At 36.7% G+C, this 26,223-nt stretch overlaps 2 protein-coding genes across 2 annotated transcripts; one reads left to right on the forward strand and one right to left on the reverse strand.

Annotated features, from left to right (window-relative positions):
- Window positions 1-216: 216 nt before the first annotated feature.
- On the forward strand, window positions 217-6,265 carry LOC311304397 (zinc finger protein 521). Its single transcript, XM_084431370.1, has 3 exons — window positions 217-378; window positions 1,476-1,673; window positions 2,737-6,265. The coding sequence occupies exons 1-3, from the start codon at window positions 339-341 to the stop codon at window positions 5,361-5,363; spliced, it is 2,865 nt and encodes a 954-aa protein (XP_084287496.1). The 5' UTR covers window positions 217-338; the 3' UTR covers window positions 5,364-6,265.
- An 11,864-nt stretch (window positions 6,266-18,129) lies between these two features.
- On the reverse strand, window positions 18,130-23,845 carry gpr132b (G protein-coupled receptor 132b). The gene is made up of 2 exons (XM_084432257.1): window positions 23,740-23,845; window positions 18,130-20,477 (listed from the first exon to the last, which is right to left on the reverse strand). The coding sequence occupies exon 2, from the start codon at window positions 20,473-20,475 to the stop codon at window positions 19,390-19,392; it is 1,086 nt and encodes a 361-aa protein (XP_084288383.1). The 5' UTR covers window positions 20,476-20,477; window positions 23,740-23,845; the 3' UTR covers window positions 18,130-19,389.
- Between the last annotated feature and the right edge of the window lie 2,378 nt (window positions 23,846-26,223).

Here is a 26,223-nt window from a genome sequence, read left to right on the forward strand (position 1 = left end):
TTGACGTGCGAAACATAACTGAGAACTCTTGAGCTATAAACTAGCAATCTCTGAGCAGTAAAACTGTCTTTTGGAGTGCCGGTGTGTGTGTCCGTGTGTTGAGTGATTACGCATCTCTCTCGCGCGCGCGCGTCCCCGGTGGCGCAGAGCGTGTATGGAGTCATCCCGCTGCTGTAGGCGGGGGCGAGCCCCTTTGCCCGTGATATTAATGTGCTTTCCCGCTATTCCAGTCTATGAAACAGCACGCAAGTATTGGCTATTGCTTGCCCCTTGTGTTGTCCTTCGTTTGCAAGCAGTGGACAGGAACTTAACCCGTTTGTGTTGACAGCTGCTTTACAATGACTCGTCGAAAACAGTCGAAGCCCAGATCTTTGAAAGGTACGAAAGGTTTTTTATTTAATCACTTGCTTCCTTCTTGTCTTGAGTGAAACACGACCGCGGGACAAATCGAATGAATAACCCAAATTAGTTGCAGATCATTGGGCTTCAGATTAATGTTGCGCAAAGATCAAAACAGAAAACTGGAATTGTTTTGGACCAGAACTTTCATTTAACTTTCATTGCATTTTCGAGTAATCTAATTTCATCGAGAGGGGTTTGTCATCACTCTTGGACGTGATGCACAATATTCAGATAAATAAAGATGTATTATGATAATCAATGTAATATTATAGTTTTATTGGCTTTCTTGGACAACAAAGTTATCTAAGCTCAGCTGTACTCAAAACTGAATGTGTGTGTGAGTGTGTGTGTGTCCTGGTAAACCCTACATTATGGGGACAAAATATTTGAAATCTTTGTCCTTGTGGGGACATTTATTGTCTCCATGAGGAAAACAGCTTTTAAATCATACTAAGTGATGTTTTTTTTTTTTATTGTAAAAATGCAGAACGTTTTCTGTGATGGGTAGGGTTAGTGTAAGGGATAGAATATACAGTTTGTACAGTATAAAAATCATTATGTCTATGGAAAGTCCCAATAAAACATGAAAACAGCAATAAACTGTAAGGATCCATAAATGTTCATATAGCCTAAAGATTAGATTTAGTAGGGAACATAATAGCTCAGTATAAAAACAATAGAGTCCCAAAAATGACAGAAAACAAATGTGTGTGTACAGTATGAGTGTTTGAAAGTTCCCTGAGGTTTCTATGTTTGCAAATGAAATCTATTTGTTTTCTATATGTCTTGTCATAATGCCGTGTGGCTCTGTTATGTCACCTTGAAATCACAGAATACAAATGTTATATGGACTGTTTAAAGAGCAAACATGCACACAATGGTACTCCCCTGCTGGATGAAAAATAGACTTAAAAAAAGTTGATATTTGTTTACTCTTTGCTTTTTTTCATGACGCAGGGTGTACACAATGGTCCACCAGAGATGGGAAAAAGTGCTTGATTTCTTTGAATTGTGATATTATATTTGGCTGCTATGGCCATGACCTTTTCTTGCTATCAATCTTTTCTCAACAGGTCAAGCTGACAGGTTAAATACAAAGGAAGATGGTGCGGTTGTGGGGAAGAAACGTTGCTCCTGGGAAAGAAGAAAAGAGAGGGATGAGGAGAGGGAACAATGTGGGGAAGAGAAGGATGAAGTTGCTAAAGAACACAGGAGTGCAAGCCTAAAGGAATCAGAATCATTCACCCAACAGATGTACTGCCATGGTTCAGGTACACGCAAATACATTCCTGCACTATCCTTAGTATCGTTTACGGTGAATATTTTATCCATCTCTTTCTGTATCCCTTACACAGGCAGATTAAAAAGAAGAGAGACCTCTGGGGTTTTATATTCAGGGTTTAGTGTTTCTGCATGTTTGTGTGACCTTTGAATTAGGTATATTTGCAATTCCCTATTTGCACAATAACAGAATGAACCATGCCTTCACAAATGATTTTGGATTTATGATATTGGAACTGCTAATCATGTGAAGACACGTTTTTACGTTTTTAATATGTTTTATCATTTTAAGCAGATACACTAATCCTTTGATTTAGTGTACAATTTGGTACCATGATTTGGGTTGTTTTTTCTCTTGTACATGTTTAGTACTTTAAAGTAGCAGCACTCCATTTGCTCAAACTGTGAATCTGGTCCTCTCACACTGACAGCAATTTTAGTCACAGTGGGACTGCTCATTATGTGGCCACATACCGAGCTAATTACATCTAAAAAAGTGTGAAAAAGAGCATCCAATTCATATTTTTGGTGTTTAGTCTGCTGTTATGAGCCTGAGTTCTATTTTAACCTGCCAGACTTCAGCAGGACAGACCTCAGACCTCGAATTCTTATAGTTGTGGTCAAAGAGAGTAGTGTTGAGGAAGATCCAAGTCCCATATAATTTAAAGTAGTTCAACTGCAGCTATTGTTTAAAAAAAAGTAGTTAGCTACACCACAATTTAACAAAACGTAGCAATATAATTCCCCTAAAAACAGTATTTGTCTTGCACAAAAACAGTTAGAGTATGAATTAGGGTGACAGCAAAAAAACAGCAGTGTCACGTTTCCGTTTTCCTTGTTGGAGGTAGTATCTTGTTACTGTAAAAGCTACGCTACTTTGACAAAATTTTGAGTTACTGTCACATTACTGACAATGTACTTAATTTAGTAACATTGCTTTATTACTTTCAGTTAGTTACTCCCCAACACTAATGGTGTATTTAGTGGTGTGTTTTTGGCAAAAACTTTTTTATGAAAGTTGTAAATACATTTTCCTCTCTTCTCTGTCCATAGCAAATCATAATGTTGAGGAAGATGAAATATGTTGTTTAGCTTCTCTTTCCTCTGCTCACTCCTCCACTGACCATGAAGATGGATGCGACCTTGGATTCAACAGAGACACATATAGAGATCATCAGAGACTTAATCAGTGCAGGAGGGAAAACAGCCCTTTGCCTGGCAACAGTTCAGTACCTCTCGAATTATTTCAAACGGATATCAGCAGTGAGAGCCCCACAAGAAGCAAACAGGGCTTGAGTAATCAATATGAACAGGGCAGTGCTATGACCTCCCGACATCTCTCTCTTGTAAATAATCCACAGAATAACATGGGGGAATCTGAGAAAAGACAACCTCCAGATTTTGCTGCACAAGATCAGTCGTGTTTCTCAATGGCAGAATGCACTTGTGCCACCTCACACATCTCCAGTCCAGCAACTCCAAATGCTGCAGGAGTGTCTCCTTGTGCAGAAAAGAGAAAGTCTCTGTTTGTCTCCAAAAATTGTTTAGGAATCTCCAAAAAGCTCAAGGTTTTAAATGATTTTGTTCATTGTCACAACTACATGGACCAGAGAGCTTGTCCACAGACCCAACTCAAGGACAATGAAATCCACTCAAGTTCTGAGATCCTGACTTTTCCATCTGAACTAAAGGAGCACCAGAAAGAGGCTAATGTGATGCCCGACCACTCCGTGTTGCTTGAAGCTGCAATTACAGCGGCCGTTCAGACAGTTCTTCAGTGTAGCTTCTGTCCCACATCATTAAAAGACCTGAAAGCCCTTCAAGAGCATGTTCGCCAATCACACAACTCAGCTTTAATCGAGAGCAACGTCTTTTTCTGCTCACAGTGCTTCCGAGGATTCCTGACAAAGGACACGCTAGATAATCACGTGCGGCAGACACACTGTAAAAACCAGAGTCTGAAACTTGATCCAGATGCAGAAGAAACTGCAGAAAGAAAGTCTTTGCAATTCTGTCCATACTGCACCCATTTGCCTACATTTAGTAGTAAGATAAAACTGATGCAGCATATCAAAAAGACACACAAGAACATTAATTTGATGAACCTTAAAGAGGGAAGGAGGACAATGGGTTCAGCATCACCCCAATCAATCAAGAGTGTGGCCAAAAAAACTAGCTATGGTGCATTACCTTCAACCGACTTCATCTGTGACCACTGTGGGGCTAAATACACCAATCTGGATCTGTTTCAAACTCACTTGAGTTCCCACCTGAAGAGTATGCTTCCAAAACTTACGTGTCCAGAGTGTTTCATGGATTTCCCAAACCAGGAATCTTTTAAGGAACACACAGTGTCTCATTTTAGCAATTCATCTACGCTCTACATCTGTGAGAGCTGCAGTAAGTCCTTTACCAGTGTCAAAGACTTACATGGGCACCTACTTGAGATGCACACCGTTGTGTTTTACCGATGTTCCCTCTGCCAGCAAGTGTTCGACTCCAAGGTGTCTATTCAGGTTCACCTGGCCTCTGAGCACAGTAACAAGAAAACCACATTCCACTGTACGTCGTGCGAATGGGACTTCAAGCAAGAGCATGATTTGCACCTACATGTCAAACAGAAACATCTTGACAAACAATGCAAGATGTACTGTTGCATTTTCTGTGCAGAGTCCTTTACCACAGACATTGAGTTGCAGTGTCATATCACAACACATAGCGACAAATGCAGTCCCTGCGTCTGTACCAATACCAGATCTCCCCTCGAGGTGCCCTTACACGAGAAACTCTGTGCCAAGAGTGCTGAAGGTAACAACGTGACCCCTCCACCTGTCTCCGAACCAGTTGCCAAAGACAGCACTGGAATGCTGCCAGTGAATAGTGAAATAAGAGTCGGTAAGGTGGAATCGCTGTTTAGCCCTCCCACTGAAAGTAAAGGGAAGGCAAATCTGAACGATTCTATGTTTTCCTGTGAAATCTGTGGTGCTTCTTACACCATGCAGTCTTTGCTCGCCAACCACCAGCTGCGAGATCACCACATCCAGCCCGGGGAGAGTGGCACTCTCAAGCGCAAAGTGGAGGCAATCCAAGGGAGCCACAAATGCAAAGACTGTTCCAAGACCTTCTTCACTGAGATGGCACTGTGGGAGCACGTCCAGACTCATCTAGGCCCCACCAAGCACTGCCAATGCCCCATCTGTGGAGAGCGCTTCCCTTCACTGCTAACTCTGACTGAACACAAGGTCACCCACAGCAGGAGCTTGGACACAGGCAACTGCCGCATCTGCAAGCTTCCTCTTCACAGTGAGGAGGACTTCCTGGAACACTGTCAGAGGCACCCCGACCTGCACAACTCACTGACAGGCTTCCGCTGTGTTGTGTGCATGCAGACTGTCACCTCCACTCTTGAGCTGAAAATTCATGGAACTTTCCACATGCAGAAGGTCCAGGGTGATGATCTGATCAACAGCTGCGTGGATCCCTCCATCCTTAATCCTGACCTTAAAATCTCCTCAAGTGTTGCTCAGCAGGAAACGGTCACTATGAATGTCAGTACATTTGAGCATAGACTCAGAGACAATAAGACTAGCATTTCCGTAGTCAATTGTTGTTCGGCTACGGCACTCATACCAGAGGAGAGAAGCAATAAGAACACTCTCACACAGACCACAACAGTTTGAGTTAACCCTAAATAAAGGACATCATTTGTAAAGGACAATATACAGGGCCGGCGCCCAGGGTGGGGGTTACGAGTTACTGTGCCCCCCCTCCCTCCCCTTCCCTTCCCTTCCCGCTGAATGCGAGCGAAAGTGCAGAGCGAGCACACATTCGAAAGCGATTACAAATGCACCCGGGTTGGTTGCTTTCCTCTTCAAACGCAACGTTTTTAGTGCCCTGGCGCCGGCTCTGACATTATATGTACTCTTCTGATTGCTTGTGTACTGGAGTATGTTTTCACTTGTACATTGTATTATGTATTTAGGCCCTAAATGTGTGAAGACATGTTTTGGAGAGGCTGTTTTCTCCCTTAAAAGCAGTTTCCTTGTTTGAGATGCTTAGCAAATGACTAATTCTCCCAAGTGCAAGGCTTATCTGCATTGGACACTTCTGAGGCTCTGAACTCAGATTTACTGCTATATTTGGAGCATTTCCTCTCTCTTTGTTGCATTTTAAGATAAATCCTTGTGTTAAGAAATGGGACTGGATCTTTGTGGATCTAGACAGTAATGAGTTGCTGATGACTGAAACTGCAGATGCGCAGAGGGGCACAAAAGAGGATGAGATGTGGGCAGTGGGACTTGATGTTCTGAGGGAGAGAGTCATTAGCAGTGTTTAATCTAATTAAAATCTGAGCTGGCCTCTTGGTAAACTTTATGGATTAGATGTAGGGCTTTTGGACTGTGACATCTGATAATCACAAAACTATAATGTTATGTATTTTTTATTATGTCTTTTTAGTAAAATACCTTAATCTCTACCTTTTTTATAATTTTGACTCACAATTTCAATTATGTGTCTTGTTAGTTGTATATCTGTACATGATGTTCTATTGAAAAAAAAAAAAAAGAAGTAAATTGTGTTTATGGGTAAATGTGTATGTGTGTAAGTGGTGTGTTTACATTTTCAGTTCTCCATTGTTGATAAAGTTAAAAACAACAACAGCAACAAAAAACTCTTATCTTTCTGGACCAATGCAGTTTAAGATTGTGTATTTTCTTAGTCTTCGGTAGAACATCTAAAAAATCATAAATTAGAAATAAGAAAAAAAAACATGTTTTAACATGTTTTAGTCAAGTCAAGTCAAGTATATTTGTATAGCGCTTTTCACAATACAGATTGTATCAAAGCAGCTTCACAGTATTAAATTAAAATAATACAACAAGGTTTGTTTCTAGTGGAATTTATTGATTGATAAAATCAAAATAAATATCCCCAAAATATCCCCAACTGAGCAAGCCAAAGGCAACAGTGGCAAGGAACCGAAAAACTCCATCAAGTGACCTAATGGTGTCCTAAAACTCCATCAGGTGACCCAATGGAGCTAAAAAACCTTTAGCTCCTTAAAAAAAAAGAAATTATATATATATATATATATATATATATTTTTTTTTTTTTTTTTTTTTTTTTGAAAGGTTGGCAATGTTTCACTTGATTCTGAACCTTGATATCATACTTTGACAATAATACATCTGGGTAGAGAATAATAACTTACTTCTGGGCTTTACTGGGGGTGAAACTGAATGTCAGGATTTTACTTCATTCATACTACAGTGTTTGTGCATGTACGTATCTATTTATAAGCAGTACAATTTTCTATTTAATTAACAAATGATTTTATCTTTAAAAATTCAACTAAATATGTGCAGTGCAGTGCAGCGCAGAGTTATGTTTGTGCATGTTTTTGAGAATGGAAATTGCGTATTAGTGCCCTGAAGCTGGAAGCCACCAGGACAAACTGCTACCTCATTTGGAAATACCCCTCAATCACCATGACAGCAGCTGGGCTTTGACCATAGACACGGGAAGGAAAAGCGACAAAATTTTGGGCACGGCTGTGCTGTAAAAATGCATTTGTCATAAATATTACAATATTATAATTACACCCAGTCATAAATTTTAATTTAGTGCAGGGTGTTAAAAAAAACAATACTATAAAAAGTCTGTTTTAGAAACTTGACAGGGTTAATGAACTGTCTTCTCCAGTCAGATTTTTTATAATCATAATACAAATGCTGTTACGTTATTATTTTATATTATATATTATTTGTTTTCATGCTATAGAGACAGATGATCATACCAGAAAATAAATACGAGTTGGAATTAAAACATGATGAACTTGGTTTTCCTTTTGTGTGTCCAGGCTTTAGGCCAAGATAAAGTCGGCTGTGAAAACATGATGCCGGGTAATGCCCGGACCATCTGTCAATAAGCGTCTCTCGAGTGGGTTGAGTGAGAGGAGAAATGACAAAAAAGACAGTGCTGTAAAGAGTTTTTAAGGTTGTAGGGTTATGGAGTGTTACTGGCACAGAGACGGCAAATGCTGAGTTTGATTGTATTTAACATTTTTAATTCTATAAAACAGAATTGGAAAAAAAATTTATAAAACGATTCTCAGTTTAAAGGTGTATTAAGTACAACACAGTGACACAGTGAAGTTACAGCAGTGCAAATAGCCTACACAGTAGTCTTTTTCTCACAGGGATAAGAGTGAACATATAGGCCTAAATCGAGGCATGGTAAATCTAGAACTGAACTGCCATCTTAAAAAATAAAGAGCTGACTAAGATCCTTTATGCTCAGTCAGGCCTTGCCGTCCAGGTGCACTCCCAAGAAATGTTAGGTCTGTGTCATGTCAACATCCTCCCGGGGATGGAAACTGGGGTGAAAGGTTCCTCTTCCTACCGATGTCCAACATCATCACATTTTTTTCACATCGCGTCACCAATCATTCCTCTGTGCTCTCCCTTCTCTTCACGTCTCACATATCCAACAATCCCATATCCCGCCTCATCTGAGTGTTCTTCTGTAAGCGACACCATTTTCTGTTGGTAAATGGAATTCTACTTGTCAGGCTAAATTCTGTTTTTCAAAAGACATTTAAGGGATAGTTCACAGACACCAAAATGAAAATTTTGTTATTACTTACCCTCAAATTGTTCCAAACCTGTGTGAGTTTACTGAACACAAAAGAAGATATTTTGAAGAATGTCCATCACCAAACAGTTGACGGAACCCATTGACTACTACTATGGAAGTCAATGCTGCCGTCAACTGTCTGGTTACCAACATTCTTCAAAAATCACATATTTTGCGTAGAGTTTTCTATAATGGAATGGTTAATATGGTTTTAGTTTTCATTTTTAGCATTTAATTGATTTATTTAAAATTGGCAGAAAATGCTTCCATATTTAAATGCATGACTGCAAGGTGAATGTAGGACAGCACTCCCCCCTAATGGCTGAATATGTGACAGTACAGCACCCGTCTCACAAATAGCTTGTTTTTATTGGAGTTTCATTTTTTCCTCTTAAACTATTAAGATCTTAAACTGTTTAGTCAAATACTGTAACAGTAGTGATGGCCATTCGTTATAAATAGAATATTAATGCACAAACTGTATGCTATTGGCACTGTTGTACAGCCTAATTTTGATTATATGGTGTAATGTTGCCTACACTATGATGTCACAATACATTATAATATATTTTCATTTGATTTGCAATTAGGTCATATGAAATGTTGCAGCATTATCAAAGAACATCTACATGTTTAGTGGAAAGAGAAGGAACACATTCAAATCAAATGAAAAAACAAGGCTATAGGTTTGCATGTTCACATCATGACCAGCAGGTGGAGGTGCGAGATTGTGTGTAAATACCGAATGTGTGTCTTTTACTATACATATTATTTTACATACTACATCTCAACGTTGTGAAGCTCTTTGGTTAAATACGTCAGTGGTGAAGTTATAGCAGTTCAACAGTTTTCCTCCATCCATCCATCCATCCATCCATCCATCCATCCATCCATCCTCCCATGAGCCTCCTGTGGTCTTGTTGTTGTTAGCACCTGAGATTGAAATTTAAAGCAACACTATGGAACTTTTCCTCTGCGGTAGCCATACAGGTTGGAAGCGGAATTGTCCATCACCGCCGTCGTAATTAATTTCGCCTCCCGCAGCCTATACTGTCGCACGCACTGTTTATCCAGCAGCACTGGCTTTGGAATGAACGATGTCCACAGACAAGGTAGAGTATGTTGCATGATTTCATGAAAGTAGCCTATGATGTATTGCGACATCAGAAACGAAGAAAAACTAAATAATGACTATTGTAATGCCTGACGTAAAGCAAGTCAAATTTGTAGTTTTCTTATGTCTCATTAGAACTAGAAACGCGACCTGATCTGGCAATCTTACTGTGGTTACTTACTTAATCTGCGGTTATAGCAGGTGAAGGACCGCAAAGCGGAGGCAGATGTGCCTTTCACCCTGTTACGACTTGATGAACCACTGAAACTATTTTGGAAACATTATTTTAAGGTAAAACATTTTACATAGTGTTGCTTTAAGAGGTCCCTGCAGTCAGCTGTTTCCCGTTATGTCCCATTACTCCCATAACATAGACTTAATTGTTTCAGGATGTTCGTGCCAAAATACACTTAAAGGAATAGCAGACGATTACGCCGTCGCTGACAGTAATTTTGAATAGTAAAAGTTGTAGTAAATAGTAAAAGTATTTACAATAACTGTTCAGTAAAATAGCAATTGACTGCATTCAAAAGTTAAACCCTGTATTCTAAAGTAATAAAATATAATAAGACATTAATTGCACGCATATATAGATATTACATAATGACGGTTTTGGAGGGCATGAAGGCTTATATGTGACATATTTTATTTAATTTAAATGAAAAGTTCACAACACTAAAATTATATGGATTTGAAAGGTGATCCCATGGATGAGAGTGATGAATTCCCACAGAAAGGTAGGTCTAAGGCTTGAGTGCCTGAATACAGGATGTTTTCTTTTGAGCCCTCCTTTGTTAATGCATTAATAATTCACACATTTCATGAAACATGTCAAGAGGGATACTCAAAGAAAGAGACAGAGAATTAGAGCCAACAGAACAAAAGGAAATGGCTTTAAAGGGATACTCCACTTTTTTTGGAAATAGGCTCATTTTACAACTCCCCCAGAGTTAAACAGTTGAGTTTAACCGTTTTCGAATCCATTCAGCCGATCTCCGGGTCTGGCGGTACCACTTTTAGCATAGCTTAGCATAGATCATTGAATCGGACAAGACCATTAGCATCTCGCTCAAAAAAAATGACCAAAGAGTTTCGATATTTTTCCTATTTAAAACTTGACTCTTCTGTAGTTACATAGTGTACTAAGACCGACGGAAAATGTAAAGTTGCGATTTTCTAGGCTGATATGGCTAGGAACTATATTCTCATTCCTGCGTAATACTCAAGAAACTTTGCTGCCGTACCATGAGTGCAGCAGGCGTAATGATATGACGCAGCGCCTGATAATAGGTCTAATAGGTTAGACAAACTTAGTCCCGGTCACGTTGGAAGTTACTGAGCTGGGGACTATTTTCAGGCGCTGCGTCATATCATTACGCCTGCTGGACTCATGGTACGGCAGCAAAGTTTCTTGATTATTACGCTGAATGGATTAGAAAACGGTAAAACTCAACTGTTTAACTCTGGGAGAGTTGTAAAATGAGCCTATTTCCAAAAAAGTGGAGTATCCCTTTAAAGAAAAACACTCAAGCTCTGGGGATCTGTCATAGATTTGAAAAACTACATCTAAAAAATAATTCTGTGGCTTAGTAAATATTACAGTAATATTTAACTTTATTAACTTAATAAAATCTCTGAATATCTTTTACTTGATTGTTTGAGTTAAACATACAAAAATAATTGACTAAAAGTTAATTTTATCTAAAATTTACAGTTATATTTAAGTTTTTTTTTCCACTAAAATAATTTAGTATTTGACTAACCAATTATTTATTTATAATAGGCCTACACTTAAAGGAGAACTCCGGTCAATTTTAACATTGAGCTCATTTTTTTGTACATTTGGAGTGCTGTCAGTACAGAGAACAAGGACAAAAATCGGTGTTGCCTACACCGTGTTATCCTCGTTTTAAAATTTGCACCCTGTTGACTTAAATGGGGCAAGTTTTAAACCTGCTTTTAGCATCTTAACATCCTTGATGTGTCATTACAAGTGCACAGGTCATGTGAGTGATTCCTTCAGAGTGAACGCGGGTGAATCTGACTGCAGTAGATGTGAAAGAAATATATAAAAAATGATGTTTATTCAGCCAGCGCACATACCTGTATTTACATCCTGTTTTCGGTCGAAGTCCACAGTAATCGATTGTCGAGTTCATGCGCATAAGTTTAGTACCTATGATCACGCGCGTGAACTCGACAATCGACTACTGTGGACTTCGACCGAAAACAGGATGTAAATACAGGTATGTGCGCTGGCTGAATAAACATCATTTTTTATATATTTCTTTCACATCTACTGCAGTCAGATTCACCCGCGTTCACTCTGAAGGAATCACTCACATTAGCTGTGCACTTGTAATGACACATCAAGGATGCACTCTTAAAAAGGATGTGTTAAAAACAACACAACCTGTGTTATATCTTAACACACCTGTGTGTCAAGTTAAGGACAACACATTTTGTGTTACTTTTAACTCAACCAGTGTGTTATTGTTTTTAACACAGGGAGTGTGTTAAAATATTTAACACACTAATGTGTCATAAATCACACAATTTGTGTCATAGATGTGCTATTTGTGACCAGTTAAAACACTCTTAAAACTGATGTGTTATAAACAACACAACCTGTGTTATATCTTAACACACCTGTGTGTCTAGTTAAGGACAACACATTTTGTGTTACTTTTAACTCAACCAGTGTGTGTTATTGTTCTTAACACAGGGAGTGCGTTGAAACCTTTTACACACTAATGTGTTATAGTTACACAACTTGTGTCAGATATGTGTCACATGTGACTATAGTTGGTGTGTCGGTACAAGTTTATGAGTATGTGAAAGATGTGCATTTAATTTATTTATTTGCTATTAGTTATAACAATCTTGTGACACTACATCATGCTATCCATCATAATAAAATGTATTAATCTGCAGCAGAAACTAGACAAATACAGACCTCAAGAATCAGCCTATGAAACTCAACAATGGTGACAAACGAAAAGCTTCATGCCGCAATGCATGTAGAGTCTGACAGAAATAAAGTTAATCTGGACTGGTTATCTCAATATTAATAACAGTCTGGTTAATTTTGAGTCTTGAACTATAAACTCTCAAGGGTTGGCTTTCTAAATATATGTTTGTTATGTGTCTATTCAGAATGACTTATGAGCAGCAACCTTTTTAATTTGGGTATGTCATGTATGCAGCACTTTCCAAAAGTGGGGGTGATGAGGAAGGGGTTAATAACAAGTGAAAGCAGCATTTGAAAAAGACATTGAAAAATAGGCATGATGTGATTGGCTGCCAAAAAACACCCGTTAATCTTTAAGTTTTCATGAATTAAGATTTAATTTATTTATTTGAATGTATTGTTTTATATATTTTAAAGCATTTTATGGGATACCATATAAAATATACCTATCATTTTTTTCATAAACACAAACTCTCCTCCACCCAGTGCTATTCTATCCAGAGTTACATTTTAACACACATTGTGTGTTAAAAATACACACAACATGTGTCAAAATACCATCAACACATCCTGTGTGTTGTTTTTTAACACATCTCTTTTTAGAGTGTGCTAAGAGGCTAAAAGCAGGTTTAAAACTTGCCCCATTTAAGTCAACAGGGTGCACATTTTAAAACGAGGATAACACGGTGTAGGCAACACCGATTTTTGTCGTTGTTCTCTGTACTGACAGCACTCCAAATGTACAAAAAAATGAGCTCAATGTTAAAATTGACCGGAGTTCTCCTTTAATATATGTGCGAAATTTCTATCAAAATATTTGAGAATGGAGAATTAAACTGATCTGTTTCAAGAAACAAAAATATTAATTAATTAAAATCAATATTATTAATATATTTCATTAACACACCCCTCCCTCAACCTCTGACGTGACGACAACAACTCAACGGTTGAGTGAGCGCGGGCTGTTTGAACTCTCTCTTCAGTCTCCAGCATAGACAGTAAAAGGTCTCCAGCAGTTCTCTCTCAGCTTCGCAGAATTGGTGCATTTCCTCTGTGGAATTCAGGTTTGTGTATGTTTTATTTTATCTATAAAATCATTAACTGTGCTTTAAATCGTTTTATTTAAAGCAATAGTAATGTGACATCTATAAAGGAGAGTCGCGCCTGACTTTTCGCGTGATTGAAACGCCTTGCATAAAACACACGACTTTATCCTAATGATAATGAATATCCTCCTGGGACCCAAGAATAGACTTTTGTCCACTGTAGTGGACATTATATTTTAGTGAATTTCTCTGACATCATACATGTCACATGACACAACCTGGGTGTCCTGTAAAGAGCACATTCAGGACTTTTCAGAGACACCAAATGTTTGGAGGTTTCACCATGAAAACAACTTCTCCTTGGTCTTTAAAAATGTCTGACATTAATTTAGTGATCAAATGTAGCATTCTTATGGAAATATGATAATATATTGTAACTAGATGCGAAAGTTCGTCGAGACAAACTTTAAGTTGGCTTGATAAAGTCGGACCAGAAAGTTTGAAGAAGTTTGAAGTTTAAATTAGTTTGAAGTTTGAATTAGTTTGAAGTAGTTTGAAGTTTAAAGTAGTTTGAAGTTTAAAGTAGTTTGAAGTTTAAAGTAGTTTGAAGTTTAAAGTATTTAAAAGTAGTTTAAAGTATTTTGAGTGGTTGGTTAGTTGTCACAGATGGTTACTATGGAGTTTTTATAGAGTTCTTAGCATGATCTTGGCATTATTTAACACAAAGAAAGAAAGAAAGATAGGTTAGAAAGATAAAAAGGTTAGAAAGAAAGATTAGTTCGAAAGAAAGAAAGAAAGAAAGAAAGAAAGAAAGAAAGAAAGAAAGAAAGAAAAAGAGTAGTTAGAAAGAAAAAGAGTAGTTAGAAAGAAAGAAAGAAAGAAAGAAAGAAAGAAAGAAAGAAAGAAAGAAAGAAAGAAAAAGATTAGTTAGAAAGAATGAAGGAAAGATTAGTTAGTTAGAAAGAAAGAAAGATAGGTTAGAAAGATAAAAAGGTTAGAAAGAAAGATTAGTTAGAAAGAAAGAAAGAAAGAAAGAAAGAAAGAAAGAAAGAAAGAAAAAGAGTAGTTAGAAAGAAAGAAAGAGAGAAAGATTAGTTAGAAAGAATGAAGGAAAGATTAGTTAGTTAGAAAGAAAGTTAGAAAGAAAGAAAGAAAGAAAGAAAGAAAGAAAGAAAGAAAGAAAGAAAGAAAGAAAGAGAAAGAAAGAAAGAAAAAGAGTAGTTAGAAAGAAAGAAAGAAAGAAAGAAAGAAAGAAAGAAAGAAAGAAAGAAAGAAAGAAAGAAAGAAAGAAAAGAAAGAAAGAAGAGAAAGATTAGTTAGAAAGAATGAAGGAAAGATTAGTAAGAAAGAAAGAAAGATAGGTTAGAAAGATAAAAAGGTTAGAAAGAAAGAAAGAAAGAAAGAAAGAAAGATGGATTAGTTAGAAAGAAAGATAGATTAATTAGAAAGAAAGAAAGATGGATAAGTTAGAAAGAAAGAAAGAAAGAAAGAAAGAAAGAAAGAGAAAGAAAAAGAGTAGTAAGAAAGAAAGAAAGAAAGAAAGATCAGTTAGAAAAGAATGAAGGAAAGATTAGTTAGAAAGAAAGAAAGAAAGATAGGTTAGAAAGATAAAAAGGTTAGAAAGAAAGATGTTAGAAAGAAAGAAAGAAAGAAAGAAAGAGAGTAGTTAGAAAGAAAGAAAGAAAGAAAGAAAGAAAGAAAGAAAGAAAGAAAGAAAGAAAGAAAGAAAGAAAGAAAGAAAGATAGATTAGTTAGAAAGAATGAAGGAAATATTAGTTAGTTAGAAAGAAAGAAAGAAAGAAAGAAAGAAAGAAAGAAAGAAAGAAAGATGGATTAGTTAGAGAGAAAGATAGATTAATTAGAGAGAAAGAAAGATGAATAAGTTAGAAAGAAAGATAGATAGATTAGAAAGAAAGAAAGAAAGAAAGAAAGATGGATTAGTTAGAAAGAAAGATAGATTAATTAGAAAGAAAGATGGATAAGTTAGAAAGAAAGATGGATTAGTTAAAAAGAGATAGATAGATAGTTTAAAGTTTAAAGTAGTTTGAAGTAGATAGATGGATGAGTTTATTTGTTTAAATGAGTCTCAATGGCTCATATAGTATATAGAACGGCAGTTTGGTTTAGTCTTCAAGGTGTTTAGATTTAAATTTTTGTCGGTTTGAATTTTTTAGAACTCCCCAATGTAAGTCAATGGGAGTTTTTGAATGAGTTTTTTCGAGTTTTGATCGTCATTTTTAGGAAAACCGTAAGTCCGATCAGTCTGAAAATAGATAGCACACTTAGTCAGAAAAGTTTGAGTGTCTGAGCCGAGTTTGGAGTATGTAGAGTTAAAGCTCTAGGAGGAGTTACATATAGAAATTTTTAGTCTCAGAAGAATAATAAGTTTAAGTACAATATCAGTAAGTTGGCTTTCTCAAGCCAACTTAATTATAATTTAAATTGGACTACTTTTCAAATTGTATTTCATAAAACAACATCTCAGGAAAATGTTATGGAGTTTCAAATAAAAAAAATATTTTCTGTTACAGAACAGGGCGTTGATTTCATATATGTCCACTATAGAGGACATCAAGACTTAAATCATGTTTATCAGGCATTTTGTGAGACACAAGAAGTGAATATAGAAATAAATTATACATCAATATTCCTATGAAATATTAGATATTATTATTAAAATGTTGCCAATTATTACTCCAATAATTACACTTCTTTTTTCATAAAATTTTGCTCCAAGAACACATTAAGGTGCAAATTAGATACAGTTTATAGATACATTGCATTGAATGGGAATATTAATTTATGGACATTTTACCCACATATTGCATAAAGTAAAATGGTGTATCAATTCATTCCGTTATTTCTTTCATAACATAGTTGAGAATAATCTTTATACAAATTTTGGTTGAAAAAATCCTGAAACCCCCAAATTTATTGGTGATTGAAAAAAAAATCCCATTGGTTTTGCCTATACATATAATTTCATGTCATTTTATTTTTTAAACAACTTAGTCCTGGTGTCCACTACAGAGGACATAGCATAACGTATGAATAAAATATTATTTTTCAAAAATGTTTTTTTTACCATTTGTTTATTGTGCTCTAAACAGTGTGATGACATGGAAAAAAACTAAATAAAAAAAAAAAAAAAATTTCTGGGTCCCAGGAGGATATAATTAATTTGGATGATAAAATGTCCTCAGAACTGTCCACTGTTTGGTTATTGGCAGGTTATGGAGTCAGTCGCACGCAGTATCTTTTGGCTATGAGTGAAACGCAGGACGGCCGCCGAGCGCGAGTCCATCCAATAAAATTGGATAACAGCCTGGTTGATTACACTTGAATTAGGCTACCTGAATGTTTAAATGTTTCATTTTCACTTATAAAATGTTTGTTAAATGTAGGCAATATTGTATGTTAAAACAGTGTAAAATATGCTGTAGCCTATTGCTGTAACGTTACTCATCTACAATAAAAGCCAATGTCATCCATACTGGTGGTTGTATGGAATACTATTGCAGGTTTAGAGGAAATAAAAAAGTTAATATTACTCATATATAACAACAGTTAATATTACTCATAAATATTGTTTTTTAAATGTAAAATTATTTCTACTCAGTTTTATTTGTTAATGTACCAGATGCAGTTACTCAGATTTACGAAAAATTTTTTTACTTGCATTTACTCAATTCATGCAGTATATTTCATTGATTTCACAGCTTGTGTGTACACAGAGTGTAAAAATGTTAAACCAAAAAAATTGAGTCAATCATAGTTAAACTTTTTAGAGTGTACAGAAGGCCTAAATCAATGTAACGCCTCTGTTCTTGGCCAGTACTCAGGCCAAACACTGGTGTTGCAAATAATACACTGCTATATTTAAGTTACTTTACATAGTCTACAGTCTAAGAAACGCTCAACGTTATTTTCTGAATTTTCGTTGTCAGCCACATTTCACATAGGCTATGTAAATGACTTTTGTTTCACACATTTGACGTGAAAAGTCTTGTAAAGTATGAGTAATGAGTTAAGTGGAATCTATGAACACATGACTGCAGACTGAGGCAGGACAGCCAGCCTATAGCTATTTACCAATACAGTCAGTCAGTCAGTCAGTCTGTCTCTGCCAGAAGCCCATGGCTTCACAACAGGGGTGGGTACCACTGGCCTTATTGTTTGCTATTGGCTGAGGACAGCTGCTGGCTACTTAATTATTCATTGAGGGAAGGTCCAATTAGGAACTTATCTTGGTCACGGAGATAATTAATTATTCAAGAAGTTTAGGAGGAAGGAGAGGGCAGACATTCCAGATGATGTTTGTGTGGTTTGCTTCTATCTTTTGCATAAAAAAAGACACCAAGAATATCACATGCTTTTTTAACACTCAAAAGTGTGACAGAGGAAGGAATGCAGCACGACTGCACTTGCTCAACATTTAATCGGCGGATTTACAGTGTGGTCAGCATTTTTTCTTGTTTGCTGATGTATGCACACCTGTCACATTTTTTAAAAAATCAGTAAGCACACAAATAGCTCAACACATCATGTTAACTCATTTAAATTACTTTTCATTGAGTCCTGAGAATCTTATGTGCTTGCGAAACACATATTCAACATATGTTTTAATAACAGCCTTTTCAGTATAGCTACTAGTTTATGCCGAGTTGATATATGAGGAATTATGTTACTCTCTTGTAATCTTTAGTTTATTTACAGTTTCTTAAAAGTTTGCATTACGTGCAAATTGTCCATCATAATTTACTGGTGACTGTTTGAGAAAAGCTTGACTGCAAATTGTTAAAATCTAAATTATAAACAAGACTTGGGGAAATATGACAAGTGAGAAAATCAAGCAAAATAAGTGCTACACCTAACAAAGCTTGAAAAACGATACAATAGATTGTACACAGAGTCCTGAAATTGATATTCATTAAAATAAAATGAAACCAAAATGACAAAATTCATCATAACGCAAACCACATCTATTATAAAATCTTGTATAAAAAAAAACCCCAATAATTTAAGAAATATACATGTTAAAGTTAAACTCGACAAACAACAGTTATCACTAAAAGGCATGCACTTTAACGTTGACACATTAACATTTACAGTGTTACAGTAAATTATTTCAGAATGAAAACACTGATACTGTATGTTGTTTGAAACAGTCTGTCTCGGACATTAGCCTATAGACCATCCACCGACCATTTGATGCTTTATTGCACACAAAAAAGTAAAAACAATAATCTGATTGGCTGGCTTGATACAACTTCTGGACTTCTTGATACAACCCACTTGAATCAGAAGTCATGTTTAGTCAAGGTACTGAGCTGCCGCATTGAACTGGATTTGCCCGTTTGCTCAGTTTGTGCCATCAAATCTTTGAAAGATATTCAGAGATGTGAGGCACTTTGTTGCAAGTAAATTAAATATATATCCCAGATTATGTCTGTAAATTCATTGGTATTTATACCTTTTGGATGTGCATAAATTCTTCCAAAATTTATATACATTTCCTGCAATTTTGTTTTGTGAACACTGGTTTATGTACAGTAACAGTTATTATTGTAGTATTACTGATTCCATATCAAGTAAAGTGAGTCACTTTAAATGTGAGATAGGCCCTTTCCTGTCTATCTGCAAAACTATTTTGAACTTCTCAACAATCTGTAGAATATGCTTAAGATGAGTCCAATGCAAGCTATTCAGAAGCTTCAAACACTATGAGAAGGAAGCAGATTAGAAGGTGTGAAACACAGAGATGATCTTATCTTGAGATCCTTTCAGTCTATAGCCCAACAAAACAACAGGAAATTCACTTTTGATTTTTTGCAAGATCTATAACACACCTTCAGGTGTCCTTGATATTTCCGTCCCTTTCAGGTTCAAGTTATGGCACGTCGAGCAAAAAAATACGTATGTCCAATGCTTCTGCAATTTCAGCATGGTGTGGGACAGGTCGTTCTCGTTTCATTGCCCTTTTCTGAGACGGGGTCTGAATTGCTTTTGGTGCTGTGCATGTTGTGCTGGCTACTGTGTGTCGAGCGCTGACTCCAGATGACTTTGCTACACAGCGACGCCATGCCTCTTCTGATCTCCTGACGGATATTGTTGCTGGAGAGCACGTAAAGAATGGGGTTGATGGCGCTGTTGAAAGTCGACAGTCCCAAAGAGATTTTGTAGGGCGTGTAGATGTGATTTTCAAAGTGACACTCCTGCAGCCCGGGGAAGTGGAAGGTGACGGCGCGCATGAGTAAAATAATGTGGTACGGAGCGAAACAGATCAAAAACAACGCCACCACCGCCACAGCCAGGTAGCGCACCTTTTCTTTCTGATGGGGCTGGAGGCCCGTGCTGGCCTGCACGTTTGCAAGAATGGCCCTGTTGGTGAAGATCAGGATGGCCAGGGGGATACAAAAGCCTACGCAAAACCGAGCGTAGTTGAATGCCGTAACCATCTTTGAGCTCTGGCCTGGCTCGAAACAGCGGTGACTCCCTTGGGCGGCATCCCCTTCGCGCATGATGAAGACGGGCGCGTGAACCAAGCCCACTACCATGAAGATCGAAAACGCTATGAGAGCTGCGATCCGTTTCTGGCGAAGGCCGCGAGATTCAATTGCATAGACCACCGCCACGTAGCGGTCGATGGACACGCAGCAGAGCAGGAAGATGCTGATGTACATGTTGTTGAAGAACACAAAGCCAGTCACTTTGCAGGCCATCGAGCTCCAGGGCCACTCGTGGTTTCTACTGACGTACACTGTCCACAAAGGCAGCGTGAAGAGGTAAGTGAGATCGCACAAGGACAGGCTGAGCAGGTAGATGCCGAGGACATTCTTATGACACACCTGGTGGAAGGTGAGGTAGACCGTGACCAAGTTGGCCGGCAGGCCGATGATAAAAACCACAATGTAGAACACCATCAGAGGAATACGGTCCTGCTCATATGATATCTGACAGGACCCCTTCTCACTTTGGTTCATGGTCGTCATGATGCTCTGTGCCACAGTGGATTCATGCATCATATCTGAGGGGGAAAAAAAAGAGAGAAATGAGAATAAGCGGTTAAACAGAGCTGTAGGAGTACTAAAAAAATTCACTGTATTTATACTGTATAAAACTACAGGTATTTAAAGGGATAGATCACCCAAAAATGAAAATTGTTTGAGTTTCTTATGTTGAACACAAAAGAAGATATTTTGAAGAATTTTGGTAACCAGACAGTTGACGGTAGCCATTGACTTCCATTGTAGAAAAAATAATAATATGGAAGCCAAGGAGTTTTCCCATAGCGTAAGCTAGCCTTACGCAATACGAGAGACCTCTTGAAAGGGAACTATCAGTACCTATAAGTTCACTTGTAGTATAGTTGCAGTACAAACGAAAAATGTAGTTGCAAACTAGTTGTGTACTCAAAATGTACTACTGTTACACTTGAAGTACACTTAAAGTCCCAAGTAGTAGTGAAATATTGCACTTATAAGTATACTACTAGTACATTGATATTACTTACTACATAAAGTATCCTCAAAATTATACTTGAACTTTACTTATGTATACTTAAAATGAACTTGAAGTTACTTCTTTTTTGTAAGGGTAAAGAATCCAATCACACAATTTATTAATTGATGGCCACGTTTTATTAAATCATTGTACTACTTTGTTGTACTAATTCATTCCCTTGTTGTTTATTTTAATTGTTGCCACATTGCAGTAATTAATGATTGGAATTAAGTTCAATTGTTAAGTCATGGGAACCAGTTCTTAATATGTGTACACAATATTTTTTTAATTTTCCGCAGAATTGAAAAAAACTAAAATAACAATTATTATTAACAAATTAAAATTAAAAACTGTAAAATAATTTTTTATATATATATATTTAACTAATTTTAAAATAAAATAAATAATGAAAAGTTTTACAAAATTAAAATGGCAAAGAAGTTGAAAAAATAACAACAGGGACACAAAGGTAAATGTCTGTCTTAACTAAATATGTTAAACAGAACAGATGTATACTACATTGAACCTAATAAAATAGTATTTCACATATGGTATTTGCCAAAAATGTGGTACCTTTCAAAGCTTGATTCAGATTTACCCATTTCAAGGGTTTTTTGTTCCTTGATGGGACTTCATCTTATCATCTTACCTTTTTTTCTACATTCTTGTATCATTGTTCATTGTTACAGTACAGTGTGTGTTCTTTTCAAAAATCTTCACCGCTAGATCACATCCTGTATGTTTAAACTCTAGTTCATAAGCGTAGTTAAAATATGAGGATTTTTTATGTTTCAGTCATGGCTTCCATTGTGGTGAACATGAAAAAATCGAATAAAAAAATAATGTGTTGACACAAATCTTTTTTAGACTTGTTTTTACATTAGTGAAGCAATAATGGTGCAATAATTGAGTTTTGAAACTACAATCAATATTTCTCTCTTAAGTACATTTTGAGGCACACAACATACATTGAATTGCACAACTAAGGTGGCACTTTGGCACATATCAAATCGGTTTTGCTTCGACGTGACCATTGACCATTCCAGTGTTTCAGTGTTTCTGCCATGTCTCATCCAGAGTAAAACACCCCCTTTCCCCTTCATCTCCAGCAAAGCACAATGCACCACTCCCTAGTTTTGCCCCAGCTAGACAAGACAGTCACTGAAATATTAATCACGACCCCATCATCCACGAGGAGTAGAAGTGCATCAGAACGGAAACACACTAGTAGGAACCACGTGTGTTGGTACATGAATTGTGGTACGTGAATATGAATGGTATGTGAATCATCATGTATCGTTCTTGCCTTAGACATTTGAGGTTGTTATAATGAATGGTAAATGAGACCAAAAAGCAATAGGAAGTTATTGAGCGAGACGTGTTTAAAGTTCAGAAAGAAATGACTGCAGTTAAACCACCCACGTATAGGTTCATGCGAATTACACGCTGACTAAGAGTCCCTCCTTTTCTTTGTACTCATTTCTCGCTTTTCACTTTGGGAAAAAACCATGACCTTGCACAAGAACTCTACTGAGGATTGGGAAAGTAAACAGAGCAAGTGTTTCACTTGGCCTATTGAAACTAATCGGGACAGTTGGATTGGCAATAATGCCATTGATGGTCAGTCAGTGTCAAGAAAAACACAGATACAAAGTCAGTGGAGAGAGAAGAACGCATTAAGTTCTGCATTAGTCTTCACTGTGGTCTGTGACCTACTTATAGTCATTAAATCACTGTACGGGTGTTAAGACAGACACTGTGACTTTTGGATCAGATGAAACCTTTTATTCCCTTGTCTCATATCATTATGTCAAAACACTGGCGATGCTCAGTCTAGTGTATGTGACCATTTTTAGACGCTGCAGGCAGATTCTTGGAAACGAGCTCAACCTTATTAGAAAAGATGCTCTCTACTACAATATGATGATACAAGGCAATATGTATTATCTGAAATGTATTTTATGTATCATTAATGCAAGTCTAAATTAAGCTGGCATCTTCATTAAATATTCATGATTCCTTTGTTTACTGCTGACAACAAAATCGACCCATATCTCCCATAAGTTAATTTGATGATTTTTTTGTTTGTGTGTGTGTGTGAAAATGTTTGTTTTTTTAATTACGGGAGATATGGGTCGATTTTGAAATTATGACATTTAACACTTTAGATCTTTTTTTAAAAAGAGGGGGGGGGGGGGGGGTGTGTGTGTGTGTGTGTTATTCTCTGTTCTATTAACATAGAATAAACCAACTGAAAATGTCATGTCATTTCCACTATTATATAACTTTATAACTAATGATCTGCTAAGGATTCTCTACTGTAGTAATGCTGTTGTAAATAAAACAAAGAGTAGCCTAATGGAGTATAGTTTTATAAGAAAATTCTATTTCAGTAATTTAATTCAATGTTATATTCTGTTTCTTTGTAATTATAATTTATGTAGTAAATTTACAAGTAATTTCTCAGTGAAAATTGTTCCTATAAGTAACTATTTCCCCAGTGTAGGTATGTACATTAATAAAGTTATTAATGAAAGATAATAAAAGTGTTTCAGGGAAAACCTAGCTTTTTTATACAGAGGGTCCCTGGGTTGACTGAAAGTCTGAATTGAAAAGGTTATAAAAACCAACCAGGTCGCAAATTACACGTGAAAACACTGCACACATCCTGTTTTCAGATTGTGGCGTGCCGCACAAAAAAATCTTTACTTCTCAATAGCCTATATATGTAAAAGCAAATATGACATTTTCTATAAATGTAACGTATAAAATTCCGTGGCTCTTACCTCCAAATGCAGTTAAGAATGTGTCCTCTCTTCATCTATAAGCATCTATAAGAAGGACCAGCGCAGCAGAGCTCTTGACAGGACCCTCAGAGCAGCGCGTGTAATGGTGAGGCATGAGGCACGAGCACATCTCTACACCACAACCTACTACGACCACGTGATCGTCGCACTTCTGCTTTCTTCGACAGCGGGCTCAAATAAGACACTTAGAATGTATCAGAGAATATACAAAAAAACTATGCCTCTAAACACGGCGAGAACTGCATTTCTAGAACAATTTTTTAGCATCAGTGGCGCGTTTTGTGTTTGTGAACTTGAGCAAATGGAGGGGACTCAGTCGTAGCGCATGATGCTCTAAAGTGATGCTAGATCAGAGTAGCTCATTACTAGCCTACAGGTTTTGAAACAGCCCAGGTTTTGATGTCGCCGGGGATTTTCTTTTATCACATTACCACAATAAAGGGAACCTACACTATTATTTTAAACAGGCCTACAAAAAACAGTGTCGTCGGAAATAAAATTAATCTCAAGATGGTTAAAAAAATCGACATAAACTTGATCTTATTGTTTTTAATTAAGTCTAAGTTCCAGAGCTTGACAACAGCATATTTCTGAAACTAAACCCTTCTTTTTTTTTTATATATATATATTAACCTACATTGCTCGAAAGGTAACGGGAATTCCCAATACCAGTCTGACGAATCAACTGACAAAGACTGAAAGAAAAAGCGAAGTAACAGCAAATATTTTATATATACTGTAACAATGCACAGTGTGATATTACTCATTGGCAAAGACAAAACAACTAATGTTATCTAATGTCCTAAAATGGAAATATGGAAGAAAGTTCTTCTATGAAACTTTTATGTGGTCTATAGAGTGATATCAAAACCAAAGTATTGCATTGGCATATGGGTCTCAAAAACATTAATGTCTAGAGGTGTGTAACAATTTCCAGTGAACTACAGATAATAATTACTTCAACCATTTGTCAGCATGGTATTTTATGAGCCCACATTATGACCTCACAGGAAACTTGTAGTGTCTTTAAACATGTAAAGCTTTCATTATCAAAAATGATTACATTCGTACAGATTAAATTCTTATCATCAATGATAGTTTGGGGTTTGATAATTGGTTATTTTTACAATTATACAGAATATAATTTGTATCTGAAAAATTGGAAACATTGAAAATATGGTGAAATCTTTTGTAATTTTATAAATGTCCATTTAATGCATCCTTGTAATTATCCTTGTTTTAATAAAAGTATTAATTTCTTAATAAATAAATAAATAAATAAATAAATAAAATATATATATCTCACATTATGAAATAAATGAATGTTTTTCTCCGAAACACGTTTGCCACAATTTTTGGCGCCCTTTATTAAATACTTTTTGCAATCTCCTTTTTCCAAGATAACAGCTCTGAGTTTTCTCCTATAATGCCCGATGAGTTTGGAGAACACCTGACAAGAGATCAGAGACCATTCCTCCATACAGAATCTCTCCGGACCCTTCACATTCCCAGATCCATGTTGGTGCTTCTCCTCTTCAGTTCAGCACTCATCAGGTCAGGGAACTGGGGCGGTCATGGCAGAAGCTTCATTTTGTGCTCCGTAACACATTTTTATGATGATTTTGATGTTTGTTTTGGATCATTGTCCTGATGGAAGATCCCACCACGGCCCATTATAAGATTTCTAGCAGAAGCCGTCAGGTTTTGTTTTTTCATCTGTTGATATTTGATAGAATCCACGATGCCATATATCTGAACAAGATGTCCAGGACCTCCAACAGAAAAATATGCCCACAACATTAAAGATCCAACGGTATATTAAATTGTATACATGGGGTACTTTTTATCCTTGTGCGCACCAAACCCATCTAGCATGTTTGCTGCCAAAAAGCATTTTTTTTTTAGTTCCATCTGACCACATAACCCTACGCCGTTTGAAGTTCCAGTCATGTCTGACAACTGAATATGCTGGAGTTTGTTTTTGGATGAGTGAGGAGGATTTTTCTTGAAACCCTCCCAAACAGCATGTGGGGATGTAGGGGTTGTTTGATTTTTTTTTTTTTATGGCTTCTGACCCCAAGACTCAAGTAATCTCTGCAATTCTCCATCTGTGATCCTTGGAGAGTCTTTGGCCACTCAAACTCTCCTCCTCGCCGTGCATTAAGACAATATAGACACACGTCCTCTTCCTGGCTGATTCGTAACATCTTTAGTTGATTGGAACTTCTTAATTATTGCCCTGATGGTCAAAATGAGGATTTTCAATTCTTTATCTATTTTCTTACAGCCACTTTCTATTTTGTGATGCTCAACAATCTTTTGATGCACATCAGAACTATATTCTTTGGTTTTACTCATTGTTATGGATGATTAAGGGAATTTGGCCTTTGTGTTTCCTCATATTTTAACTCATGTGAAACAAGAAGTCATAGCTAGACAATTTTATGTTCCTAGTCAACCTGG

Source organism: Rutilus rutilus (genome assembly GCF_951802725.1).
Source record: "Rutilus rutilus genome assembly, chromosome: 15".
NCBI classification, from domain to species: domain Eukaryota; kingdom Metazoa; phylum Chordata; class Actinopteri; order Cypriniformes; family Leuciscidae; genus Rutilus; species Rutilus rutilus.